Genomic DNA, 13,932 nt, shown 5'->3' with positions numbered 1-13,932 from the left:
TGTGTGTCATTACAAAGTGTTTCTTCGATGCACGTATCCCATTGATATTTTTTGCATCTTGAGAAAATATAACAAATGAAAGTTAAAAGGCATATGCTACAATATCATATTGAAAAACTGTATCAACGAATGCCAATGGCGTTGTGATACCCGTAATAGTTGCCAAGGATACGCAACGACGTCTTGTTCAAAAACGGGCTTTGGTGGTCAACTTTGACGTCATGTGTACAAAAATTGGCTGAAACTATTGTAATAAAATCAACGGAATCAAATCAGAAATATGGTCAACTTTCTGCATGCCAATTTTCAAAACGCTACTCGAAAGTTCGCAAGTGTCGCGTTCTACCTTAAACAGATCAAATATGACCACTGTTATCAGCACTGCACCTTAACTCTACTAGAACTGAAATGATTTTACCAGTATAGAATACATGTATGCCAGGCTGTACAACCGTGCAGACTAAACAGGCTCTGTACTTATGGCTGACTAACTTTAGAAATGTCTTTCTGGATATTCCAAGAGATAAAATGGGTACAAATTCAGGAGGTAAGATAAGACTTGCAAATATGTACAGTCTTACCAGTGTCACAATTGTCGGCTGCTCAAGTTTAATCTATTTTCTTGCAGCCGATCGCATTATATCGTTCTTGTATCATAGTTTGGAGACCTTTCTGTTGAAAATGTGTCAGTGTTAAATCGTATACATATACATGCACAGTGCGGTAACTGGAGTGCGGGTATTAGTTACCCGCACTCCAGAGCATGCCCATTGATTGGCTCATTTTTGCTGGGGTTTACATATTGTGACGGCAGAGACAGGGAAAGCGACAGAAATGTCATATTCAGATGTTCGTTCATTGGTTCATTTTTGCCGGGGTTTCATATTGTGACAACAGGGAACGTGCTTTTATGTTTGACTATGATACAAAAGAGAAAGCACACCAAAACACTCGGTAATCTGATTAATACTCGGGGGCTACGCCCCCTCGTACAAATCAGATAGCCTCGTGTTATGGTGCTCTTTCTATTACCTATTTCAAGTAGAACAAGTCAAATATAGAAATTAAATGCATATTCTGGCAAAAATGCCCCCAGGTTAAACCGTTTATATTTGAAAATAACGTGTGAAATATATCTCCAATATCTGATGCGTATGAAACGTATTTGAAACGTTAATGTTTTGCAAAATTAGAATAATTCTGCTCTATACAGAGAATGATAAGTAGAAAAAACTTCAAACTTAAAATTTTCCAAGAAATTAAATATGCTCTTACTAAAATTTCATAGCGAAGTTAAAAGGACGTTACATGATACCCCGCTTTGTTTGCGTAACTATTGTTGTATATAAACCAATTCATTTATATACGTTTATATACGGTCATATAACCTGTCAACAATCTTTACAACGAATTTATAATACAGCAAGCATCATTTTTAGAGGAAAAAGTAAGATTTCTTTATGAATCGACAACAGCCGTGTATATTATTAGTTATAAAGATCGTTGACAGGTTATATGGCCCTATATAAACGGCTATTTGTAAATATAACCCGAGCCGTTAGGCGAGGGTTATATTGCAAACAGCCGTTTATATACGGCCATATAACCTGTCAACAATCTTTATAACGAATTTATAATACAGCAAGCATCATTTTGTGGAGAAAAAGTAAGATATCGACAGCAGCCGTGTATATAAATCTATATAAACGTCACGATTATCCAATGAAAAGCAACGTTACAAACCTGCAGTATTATAAAAAAAACTATATAAACGTCTCGATTATCCAATGAAAAGCGACGTTGCAAACGTGCAGTTATAAAAGTATCGATGAACATGTAAGGAAAGTAGCAATGCGACCACATACACGTATCACATGAATTCCCTTCTCTTACGAAAAAGAAACAAATTGTTGTCCGTCATTTTATACAATAAAGGGCAGACTTTAAATGTATGCCATTACCTAATTGTTACTGATAAGAAGGCTTATTCTAACAGATATGGCTTGAATTGGTTTATATACAACAATAACTCAAACCAAGCTGGGTATCAGTTTACGTCCTTTTTAGTCCGTTATGAAATTTAAAAAAAGTCAAATAATTTCCTGGAAAATTTTGAGTCTAGGTTTGATTTACTTTTTTTAATTAACTATTTTATATTTCACACTTTTTGCCAAAGTACGCATTGAATTTCCTTTTTCAACTTTAGTAATAAAAAAAGATAATGTGGTGGGTTGCAAGCTTCCATATTTTTGGAACTATCTGTCAATCTGGGAATACAAGGGCAGACATTTGTAAAGTTAGTCAGCCATAAGTATACCTGACCAGTTCAGTCTGCACGTATATTCAGACTGACTGGCATACTTGTATCTCTATACTGGTAAAATCATTTGGGTTCCGTTCCAGCGGTGTAAAGTTGCGGTGTTGTTAAAGGTCCTGTATGTTTTGTGATTGATATTGTTACTGTGTGTATACCACAATTGAAAAAAGTCATATATGTATATAATTATGCAAATTAAACAATTTTCAAACAGCAAAGAATATGTAAAATGTGTACTGCAAATATTTTTGCACATTATATTTAATCAATAAACTACATGCATTCATTTCGTACTTAGAATTTATAGAAAATAAATTTCTAATTACCTCCCTTTATTTACAAGAAATGTCAAATTCGGTAATATCTTTATAAATAATGCTTATTTGAACTTACAATATTGACAAATCTGAATTTGAGCATCATATTTATGAAATAAAACCATGAAAACAATGTGATACAGGATCTTTAACAAAAGTCATATGTACACAATTGCTTTTGATCTAAGCTAATCAAAAGTTTAGACAAAGTCTATTATACAGTTTTCATTATGCCTTTATGTTTATGTAACTGTAGCCTATGTCTTTAAACTTTCATTTGTTATATTTGCTCAAGATGGAAAAGTTATTAATGCGATAGGTGCACCGACACACAGTTAACATTCTTTCAAATCACACAGTAGTCCATCAATTCAATACAATTGCACATTGCATGAAAACATAACGAATGACCCTACGTCTATGAACTCAACAGTGAGTGACATAACAGATTATTTACATACAAAGAAAAATTTGATCGTAACGAATCTTGTTTTGTTAACACAAAGCTTTTTGATGTACCTTTTACTGTGATCAGAAAAAATTACAAATGATGGTTTAAAGCCTAAATGGTGGGATAAAGGTATAATACGAATATAAATAATGTCGTTGCGACATATAAAGGCGCCACAACGACCACTTTCATATTGATGACAAAGTTCTGTGATTTATATTGTGTAAATATGTTTATAATCTGATCTGATTCATGTCAATAGTTATTCAAAAGTGCGTGAAACTCGTACCCCTGATAAAATGGTTTGATCAGCTCGTGGTCGGACATTTATTTTATCAGACATAAATTCTATTACACAGATATTTTATCAGATATAAATTTTTATGAGACATAATTTATTAAACATCAATCTTACCAGACAGAGTTAATTAGACATAAATATTAACAGACATAATGACATATCTCTAACCAGACATTAATCTTGTAAAACATAAGTCTGATCAGACATAAATCTTATTAGACATAAATAAACATAAATCTTATTAGACATAAATCTAAAAAGAAAAACGAATCTGGTTGTGAGTTTTACTCACCCGTGAGTGACAAGATAATAAGAAAGTATCAAGTTCTATCTATCAAATGCCATGTATTTTACAGAAGCAATTTCCACATGAAAGGTTTCCTGTCGGAATATACCCACCAAATGTCAGTATTTGACATATTATTGTTATTTATTATAAAATAGCACGAACTCGTTTTCTAACGGAATCGTCTTAATCGAATGTACCAATACTAAGACAATTACACTAGTAATAAAATAAAGTGTTCTGAGTATGTGGTTATGTGATACTAGTATACAGAAAATTAATAAGACTTAAGTTCGAGAAATTCACGAAATGAGAAAGTTTTGAATTTGATGATATAAATACATATGTATTTGTATTGAAATTATCAATAAGATCACTTTAGTTGTAAAATTAATGTTATTTTTTATGTTCCATTTGTTGTATATGTTTGTGTTTGTTTATCAGCATTAATGAAATCATATCCGTTCGATTTAATGGAAATAATCAATCTTAGAGTGTTTAAACAAAAGTTTTAAGGCTCTAAATATAAAGTGGGAATTGCCTATTTTTATAATTATTGGAGGTCCTTTATTTTCTTGTTGGCTTTAATCTAATAATCATACGTGTAATATTAATAATTCTTAAACTCTTATATATCATATTAAAAGTGGGTAATGTTATTTAATACAGGATTTTTTAAATTTCCAAACAAGTATAATGTCTTCTTGCTGAGACGTTGTTTTTCCATATAGGTCGAACAGTGGGTTTATAACACATTTATCCTTTTCCTGTAAACTTGATAAATAAAATAAATCGGGCATACCTTTTATTTTTCAGTGGTCGTCATTGCAACGTGTTTTACCTCTGTCACAGCGTTCACGGATGATTCTTGTAGCTCGAAGGTGATTGGTCAGAAAGAAAACGCTTGCTTTGCGCATTACAACCTCACAGAAGCCTTTAGGTTTGGACTTCCTCAGCCCGCACATTTGACCCTGTTTACACACAGCATGTACGACTTATGTCGGTAAGATACTGAACGTTTACTTGACTTTTTAAGAGTTGAAGGTTAAGGTCGTTTGATTATTTTCCCCAAAGTGCAAAATTCGAAGCAGAAACGTCAATAAAATTAAAACAAAGCACCCTTTGCTGAACTCGAACTCTCAAAAGAGAGGTGCCAGAAGTTATAAGTCAATGACTTGGTCCACTTAAGGTGACAACGGAGTCAATTATCACTGAAAATACCTAAAATGAGATTTTTTGCTGAGTAGATTTAACAACCTTTTCTGAACACATTCGTGATTTAATTTTGGAAGCAGTTAGTCCAAAAAATGTGTTTTTAAACGTTTTAAAACGGAACCTATACTATTTGTATCTGCTATTCGCGTAACCTGTCGATTATCGATAACGCTCCGCCCCCTGTTGAGGCATCAATGAGGGAAATCGGTAGTTCCATATATCCGTGAATTACAGGTCCATACTGGTCCATACTTCTCGTAATACATGTATCGTACAACTAACGTACATCTTTTATGAATATCTCAACATTTAGCCTTTTTTATAAATTAAGAAATTGTCGGCCAATGTACGTAACATAATGTATGAAACATAAATAATTAAGCATAGCGGCAAATCGCACCACCACGGGGTTGATTAAAAATGTAGTTGCTAAAATATCCATAATGTGTGAAAATAATTTGTCTGTCCCGTTAATCTGATAGATATTACGTTGAGTTGATAGACTTTTGTACGGATTCAAGGGCGTACTTTACATTCAACCTCGTTTTCTAACAATGTCAAGTAAAACAACAACAAAAACAGACAACATTTTTTTTATGTAAACGCCTATGTGACTTGTGGTAATTAAGGTGTCCCTGACAAATTTCTAAACCATTTTAGATTGTTTAAGGATGATTATTTCTCTATAAATAAAAAAAAAAGATATTAAAATATATTCTCAGTGGAAATAAATTGTTCGCCAGTAAATCGGACACAGTACTAATAAATCTTGGATGAAATTTATTGTCTATCCCGGTAGAAACTGGATCTCTATGCCGTGCATAGATGATATTCATAATAGAAGTCAAGAAGGCCAGATCATAATGATCGAGTAATACCTTTTATTTCTATTAAAATATGTGAAGCATTATCAATTTGGTGGAAAAAATATATAATATCCCGTTCTTATTTGTACATCTACCATGGACTTTAAAAGACTGTCAGAAGCTTAGTTTTTTGTTATTTTATTTTATATTATAACGGAATTTCAGACACGAATACACAGGCAGAGTGACACTGGTATAATACAATAATAATGCTGATGATAATAATAATAAACTTCAAAAAGGAAACAATTAAATACCCCGCTAGCGGTGCGCAAATGCGTTCCATTTCCCCCCACTGAGTGCCTCAAATTTTACCGATAGTCACGTGACATGTGCGACAGATACAAGACGGACAGTAAATCACGTTAAGAATTGAAGAAATTGAACACTGTTATGCAAAATAATAACACTCATACAAATGTTCGTTTTAGCTCTCCCCCTGTGTTTGTCCCTTTTCCCCCGCACATGCAGGCTATGAACTCAAGTCAAAATGTTAATATGACACAATGTGTGCCTATGCAATATTCAAACTGTCTAAATGCTCAAATGCCACCTTCTACTTCATACGATATGAATTCATCTGGACGCATTTCTCAAAATTCTGTGTTACATCATGATACATCATTAGGCACCATGCAACCCCCAAATAATGCTACAATGAACATGCCCCCTCCCTTAATAATGAACATGCCCCCTCCCTCAACAGTGAATATGCCTCCTCCAGCATCAGGGAACATGTGTCCTCCAGCAACAGTGAATGTGAACACTCTTCCAACAATGAACACGCCCCCTCCCTTAACAGTGAATATGCCACCTCAAAACTATGCAACAATGAATATGCCCCCTCCCACAACAGTGAATATGCCCTCACAAAATATTTCCAACTTGACAATGTCCCAGCATGAAAATCAAATATTTGATGAGTCTGTGGAAAATAGTGGAAATTTAACAAAGCACAGTATTACTAGCAATGGAAATGTGCAGCAGTTACCTAATAAACATAGTGATTGTGAAAATTCAAGTATTAATACCTGTATAACTTCATCCGCTGGCACAAATGCACAAATCACTGAGTCAACTATGTCAAATCCTACTAATAACACAGGAGCGGACAAAGGAGTGGCACATGTTTCACGTGCGCGTAACCGTAGTGTTAGGCGGACACAATCATCAAAGCCTTATTGTCGAAGTATATCTGAGAGCAGAGAACGGAAATCCCCAGTTACTAAAAATAGACTTCAGCACGAGGTTGACCCATTGAACTCCAATGTTGATAACTAGGACAACGTGGAGAAGGTTTATTTGCGATGTGCTTCATTGAATATACAAGGATTAGTGACAAAAAGAACTAACAAACTAAAAAGTGACTATTTGAAACGTGTCTTTTGTAATAATGATATTGTAATGTTTACTGAGACCTGGAGTGATGAATTTTCAGATTTAAATGTTGACGGGTTTGGTTATTTTATTCTACACAGAAAATTAATTAAAAGTTCTAGTAAACGTAATTCGGGAGGGATTGTTATTTATATGAAAAATGAATTGATTTCGGATGACACTTTATTTTTCACAAGTCAGGATGATGTAATATGGGTTAAGATATCAGGGGAAAAATTATCAATTGAAAAAGACTTTTACTTGTGCTTATGTTATGTTCTACCGGATGACAGTAGTAGGCAAGCTATGGTTGAAAATAATATATTTGACAGAATAACAGATTCACTTATTGATGTAGAAAATAACTCAAATAACAATTGTTATTATGCATTATTTGGCGATTACAATGCACGCACGTCATTATTACCGGACTTTGTTACAAACGATAATGACGTACATTTAAATATGTTACATATGCTCCCTGAAGATTATATATGTGATAATGAAATTGAACGTTTTTCTCAAGATGCTGGCCATGTTAATAATAATGGCATTCAATTACTAGATTTTTGCAAACAGTCAGGTCTACGTATAGTAAACGGCAGAAGGGGTAATGATTTACATATAGGAAAATATACGTTTGTTAACAATCGTGGTTGTAGCCTTATAGACTATGTTTTGTGTAAACCCGAAATTTTCTGTAATATAAATGAATTTGAGATAGATATACCAAATATATTATCAGATCACTGTCTTGTAAGCTGTACGTTTAGTTTAGATAGATCGAGAATAGTTGTTCATAACAGTGACACTTCTGAGAATGATGAAGAATGTGTAAATTTTCGCTATGTTTGGAATAATGATTATAAGTCACAGTTTGTTGAGGAATTGTCTAGTGTTGATATGTCAAGTTGTTTTGATTCGTTGTCAAATGATATCACATTATGTTCTATAAAACAAGATATTGATGATTGTTTACAAAATTTTCAAAATATTATTGATAAAGTTGCATCGCCATTATTTAAAAAAAACTGTTATGAAAGGTTGTGAAAGCATTCCTAGTTATATAAATAATAGCCCGTTGTATGATAATGAATGTGTTGAAAAGAAAAATGTATTTTTAAACTTACTGAATAGATATAGAAATGACCCGTGTGATTTGAATAGAACAAATATGGTACAAGCACGGTCAATATATTCGAGTACTGTTAGAAAATGTCGTTTCAATTATGATAAAGAAAAAAACATCTAAACTTGTTAATGCCAGGTTTGAAAATGCACGCCTTTATTGGAACATGCTGAAAGAAACTGCATGTGTTAAAACTACAAATTTATCTTTGTCATCCTTTGAAATGTATTTTAAGGCAATAAATAATCCTGACAGTAGATTTTTTGTTCCAGATGAGGATGTCATACATTTTATAGAACGTTATGAGAATAATGAGTTTAATGTTATGTTTGAGGAATTAAACAACAATTTTTCATATGATGAAATAAATCATGCTATAAAACAGTTAAAGAATAATAAGTCTAGTGGTCCAGATTATTTATTAAATGAATTTTTTACGAACGGTAAAACTGTATTAGTGCCTGTATTACATAAGCTTTTTAATAGAATATTTGATATCGGATATTTTCCTGAGACTTGGTCAGAGGGCTATATTATCCCTTTATATAAAAAAGGTAATGCTAATATTGTAGATAATTACCGTGGCATTACACTATTGAGCTGTCTGGGTAAACTTTTTACGCATGTACTTAACAATAGATTAAAGAATTGGGCTGAAAATTATAATGTATATGTTGAAGCTCAGGCTGGGTTCCGGTCAAAAATGAGTACAGTAGATAATGTTTTTGTGTTAAATAGTCTAATTAATCATGTTTTAAATCAAGGAAAACAATTGTTTGCTTTATTTGTCGATTTTTCTAAAGCTTTTGATTATGTGGTTAGAGAGAATTTGTGGTACAAATTAATAAAATTAGGTCTTAGAGGAAATATTTTAAATATCATGAAGTCTATGTATCAATCAGTTAAGTCAAGAGTAAAATATATGAATAAATTAAGTAGTGATTTCCCATGCATGCTTGGCGTTAGACAAGGGGAATGCTTATCTCCCTTCCTCTTTTCACTTTGTATCAATGACTTAGAAGATATTTACATCCACAGTGGATCACAGGGAATAGATGTTTGCATGTTTAAAATATATATATTACTATATGCAGATGACATTGTAATTTTTGGTAACTCTGCAGAAGAATTGCAACAGAATATAAATTTATTAGCAGATTATTGTAAAACTTGGAAAATGAAAGTAAACACAACAAAAACAAAAGTAATGATATTTAGACGAGGTGGAACCATTCCTAGAAATCTTAAATTTTATTGCGACGATGAAGAAATTGAAATAGTTAGTAAGTTTACTTATTTAGGTATTGTTTTTACAAGTGGTGGATCTTTATCTACAGCACAAAGTACACTAGCTGGACAAGCTCAAAAAGCTATTTTTAAGTTAAACAAATATTTGTATAAATTCACATATATAACTCCTAAGCATAAATTTGATTTATTTGATAAATTAGTAGCTCCTATTCTAAATTATGGAAGTGAAGTGTGTGGTTTTGCTAAAAATTTGACAATAGAAAGGGTACATTTACAGTTTTGCAAGAAAGTACTTGGAGTGAAAAAGACCGCACAAAATGATTTTATTTACGGTGAACTAGGTAGATTTAGTTTTAAGACAATACACTATTATAACATAATAAAATATTGGGTCAAAGTTGTACATACAGAAGAAAATAAATATGTGTCTTTGGTATATAATATGCTCAAAAATGATTTAGAAAATGCACCGAGTAAAGTAAATTGGTGCTCTTTAGTAAAAAACTTATTTTGTACACTTGGATTTTATGATGTATGGTTGCAACAAAATGTTGGTAATAGTAATTTATTTTTGTCATTAGCTAAACAAAGATTACACGATCAGTTCAAGCAGAATTGGCATGATAGATTAGAAAGTTCTAGTAGAGCATTGTTTTATCGAACTATTTCAAATTTTAGATTTCAACCTTACTTAGAACACTTTACAAATAGTAAATTTTGTCAATCTTTTGTTAGATTAAGAGTTTCGTCACATAGACTGCAAATAGAAGCAGGTCGTTGGTCAAGACCGGCGACTATACCAGTAAATGAAAGATTATGTAACTTTTGTAACGTCTTAGAAGACGAGTATCATTTTATTATTGAATGCAAGTTGTACGATGAACTTAGACATAAATATATATTATCAAAATATTGGCGACGGCCAAATATGTACAAATTTATAGAATTGATGAATAACGAAAACCAGATGATAGTAAGAATGCTTGGAACTTTCATACATACTGCTTTTAAAAAACGTAACGAAATATTATATGGTAATTGAAATAAGGTATATGTTATACAAATATTTATCTAGATTGTTAATCATGTAAAGTTTTAATTTATCGAATGCATTATCACTTTTGGTGCTGTATCTATATAATGGATATTAATGTGTATTGTGTTAAGTTGTCTTTCATATGTAGCACAATGGTCTTATAACACAGAAAAGTACATTGGTCATGTAGTTTATCTTAGTATTATGTTCACTCCAGTCAGTCGCCTTTATGTTTCGTTTCGTTAAAAGGTTGACTTTAAAACTGGAAAGAGGTAACATGAAATTTAGTTTAGTTCGAGATATGTCACAATTGGTAAGGGTGAATAAGGTTGAAAAAACCTTCTCCAAAGTAAACTTTGTTTGCAAGATATATTGTTAAAATGAAATTATTGTTAAATGTATAAACTGTTCGTCATAAAGTTTTGTATATGTATGCCTCATGGGCTTTTAAGCCTAATGGTTTTGATTGAAATAAACTTTGAAACTTTGAAACTTTATGTAACCATCGAAACCGTAAGTTTACTTCTCATCTTAAAGCAGCATGTCTCCAGATTCATGTTTTTATTCATAGAAAATTAAATTAAAAATGTATTTGATAGAAGATTATTGTGAAGTAAGGAAAGAAAGTAATTTCCAAATTGAAAACAGTATTTACAATCCACGTAAATTACAAATGAGGTTAAAAATGTAAAAAATAGCCCTTACTGCGTCAGTATAGAAGTAGCAATAAGGTGGTCAATACTGCAAAAATCAGTCATTAATCGCATATAACATATAAATTATTACTTAAATTTTAAATCTGTTTACTTTTGTTAAAATCTTAAGACATTTTTCACAAGTTTAATTTATTTGAAATGTGTTCGCTCATCTAGAGGCATACAGCTTTAATGTCGCCTGTTTACAGTTAGGCGATGTTTAAAAAATCTGTAAAGCATAATTAATCATAAATTAGTAAATAGGTAATTCTGAAATAAGTGAATGGACAAATGAACAAACAAACGAACGAACGAAATGAAATGAAATGAAATGAAATGAAATGAATGAATGAATGAATGAATGAATGAATGAATGAATGAATGAATGAACAAATGATTGAATGAATGAAACAAATGAATGAATGAATGAATGAATGAATGAGTGAGTGAGTGAGTGAGTGAGTGAGTGAGTGAATGAATGAATGAATGAATGAATGAATGAATGAATGAATGAATGAATGAATGAATGAATGAATGAATGAATGAATGAATGAATGAACGAACGAACGAACGAACGAACGAACAGACGGACTTATAAAAACGAAGAACAAAGAGAATAAACAAACGAATAAACAAACGAATAAATAAATACTAAATAAATAAATAAAGGAAGGAAGATACAAACGAAAAAACGAAGGATGAAGAAATCCGCAAAATTAAAATAAACAAAACAGCTCAAAACGGATAAATCAAATGAATAATCGAATGAACAAACAAGCAGACAAAAACTAAACTCGTCGAATACAAAATTATTCTGCTACGCTAAGACAAAGATAATTTTAAAGCCAATTATAAGAATATTGATTCAGACTCAGTCCATAGCATTGTAAATATAATTAAATAAATAAATTAAAGACAAACGCAGACGATAAAATACATCATTAATAACAAACAGATATTATGTCTGTGACTTAATAGACTTGTCGGATATGAGCAAAATATAACAACCTAAAATACCTGTGTGAATGACATATGTTTATTTATTGTAATAATTGGAAAATACGGACGACTCATTCCAATATATAATTTCTTTTCTCTTCGATTTTTGTGTATTTTGTTGTTGTTTTTGCTTTTCTTTTTTGTAAGTTGTTTAGACTAATAGTATTTTAGTCAGAATACTACCATGGGGAACTGAACCAGTTATCCCTGGACCTAGCCACATATGCAGTGAAATACTATAATGCTAAAATTGTATTATTATGGCAGGTAAAATGTTTGCTGTCTGGTTGTACGAATATCCCGTCCCCAACAAATCTAACCCCAACTCCCTACCCCGAAAAATAATAAAAATGGAAATATTCATCTCTAGAGGGATTCCACTGAGGTTCTTTTTAAATGAAGGAACTGAAAATGTTTTTAACTTTTGTTTTACATACTTAAGGCAATTTTAGGTTATTTAGACTATCTGATGAAATAAAAGTTCGTGTGAAAGATTTTAGATATATATTTTCTGTGTTGTCCCAAAATTATCATTTTTATTGTGCAAAAAGACCCAAAAAAAGAAAAACATTGAAACGCTTTTCTCTCAAACCGGACTAAATTCATGCAAAATTAACTCTTTGTTTATTTCTTCATGAAACAAAATGTTTTTATCAACACTTGAACCACTTGTACACTATGCAAGAAATTCATATTTTTTGTTTTTATACTTTTTTGACCTAAGTAGAGCTCAGGTATATTCTGTATTAAAGTTTTTTTAGTAAATGAATTAACAATAAAACACAATGTAACCAGATAAATACCAAACACTTTTGAATTTTAATGCTTAATTTCACATACAAGATATTAATGTATAAAGAAGAATATGTTTTAATGTTTTTCAGTATTTTATGCTGCAGAGGCACATTGTGAAATGATAGACACACTACAGACATGTATAGGACAGTACAACACTGACATTCAGAATTTAAAATATCACATCTATTTAAACAGGTCTGAAATACCACTATCAGATATGTGCACGTAAGTTATTTCATTATCGTCATAACTATTTCAATTGAATAAGGTGTCCATATACTCTTTGCTTTCCTTTTTTCAAATTCAATTTTTATTTAAAATTGTTTTTGAAGTTAAGGTAAAATCGTTAGTAACGCTACTGAATTTTATTTTAGAAATAATGCATATTTACCTTTATACGTAATGCATATTAAAATGCTAATATTAAAATTCTAAAGCTATATAATATTTTAGTTCTAAAATATATAGTGGCCTACATATTTACAAGACAAAACAAAGGAGTTTATATTATTGATGATGTAACATTACAATACGTTCATGTGATGTTTTTTTTCTTAATGATTTTATCACAACAATGCCGAATAATGTTAAAATATAAAGTGCATGTAGGACGAATATAACTATTTACCAGAAAGATGTCTCACATACAAAATTAAAAAACAACCTTTTGAAATTATCTTTAAAGATTTTTCTTGGGTTTTAAAATTTTTAAATGTTCCTAAAATTGCCCCAAAGAAACTTTTACTGCTATAATCAGGAAAAAATTTCAATTTTATTGCAACATAAAGCTTTGATTTAATAGATTATCAAAATAATGTTAAAATGCGTTATCTAAATTTCGGACAGCCAGATTTATGTCATTATCATACAAATATTTATTTAATATTTTTGTAT

At 31.2% G+C, this 13,932-nt stretch overlaps 1 protein-coding gene across 1 annotated transcript in view; it reads left to right on the top strand.

Moving 5' to 3' along the window:
* Nucleotides 1-13,263, top strand: part of LOC132743575 (uncharacterized) — a gene marked incomplete at both ends in the record, with an annotated part of 51,216 nt that extends 37,953 nt beyond the window's left edge. The window contains 1 exon segment of the mRNA XM_060732110.1: nucleotides 13,125-13,263. Coding sequence (XP_060588093.1) covers nucleotides 13,125-13,263 — 139 coding nt within the window.
* Between the last annotated feature and the right edge of the window lie 669 nt (nucleotides 13,264-13,932).

This window comes from Ruditapes philippinarum, unplaced genomic scaffold, assembly GCF_026571515.1.
Source record: "Ruditapes philippinarum isolate M1 unplaced genomic scaffold, ASM2657151v2 ctg5038_1_1_1_1, whole genome shotgun sequence".
Lineage (NCBI taxonomy): Eukaryota > Metazoa > Mollusca > Bivalvia > Venerida > Veneridae > Ruditapes > Ruditapes philippinarum.
The sequence above is the reverse complement of the archived record's forward strand: the minus strand, read 5'-3'. Positions and strand labels throughout refer to the sequence as shown.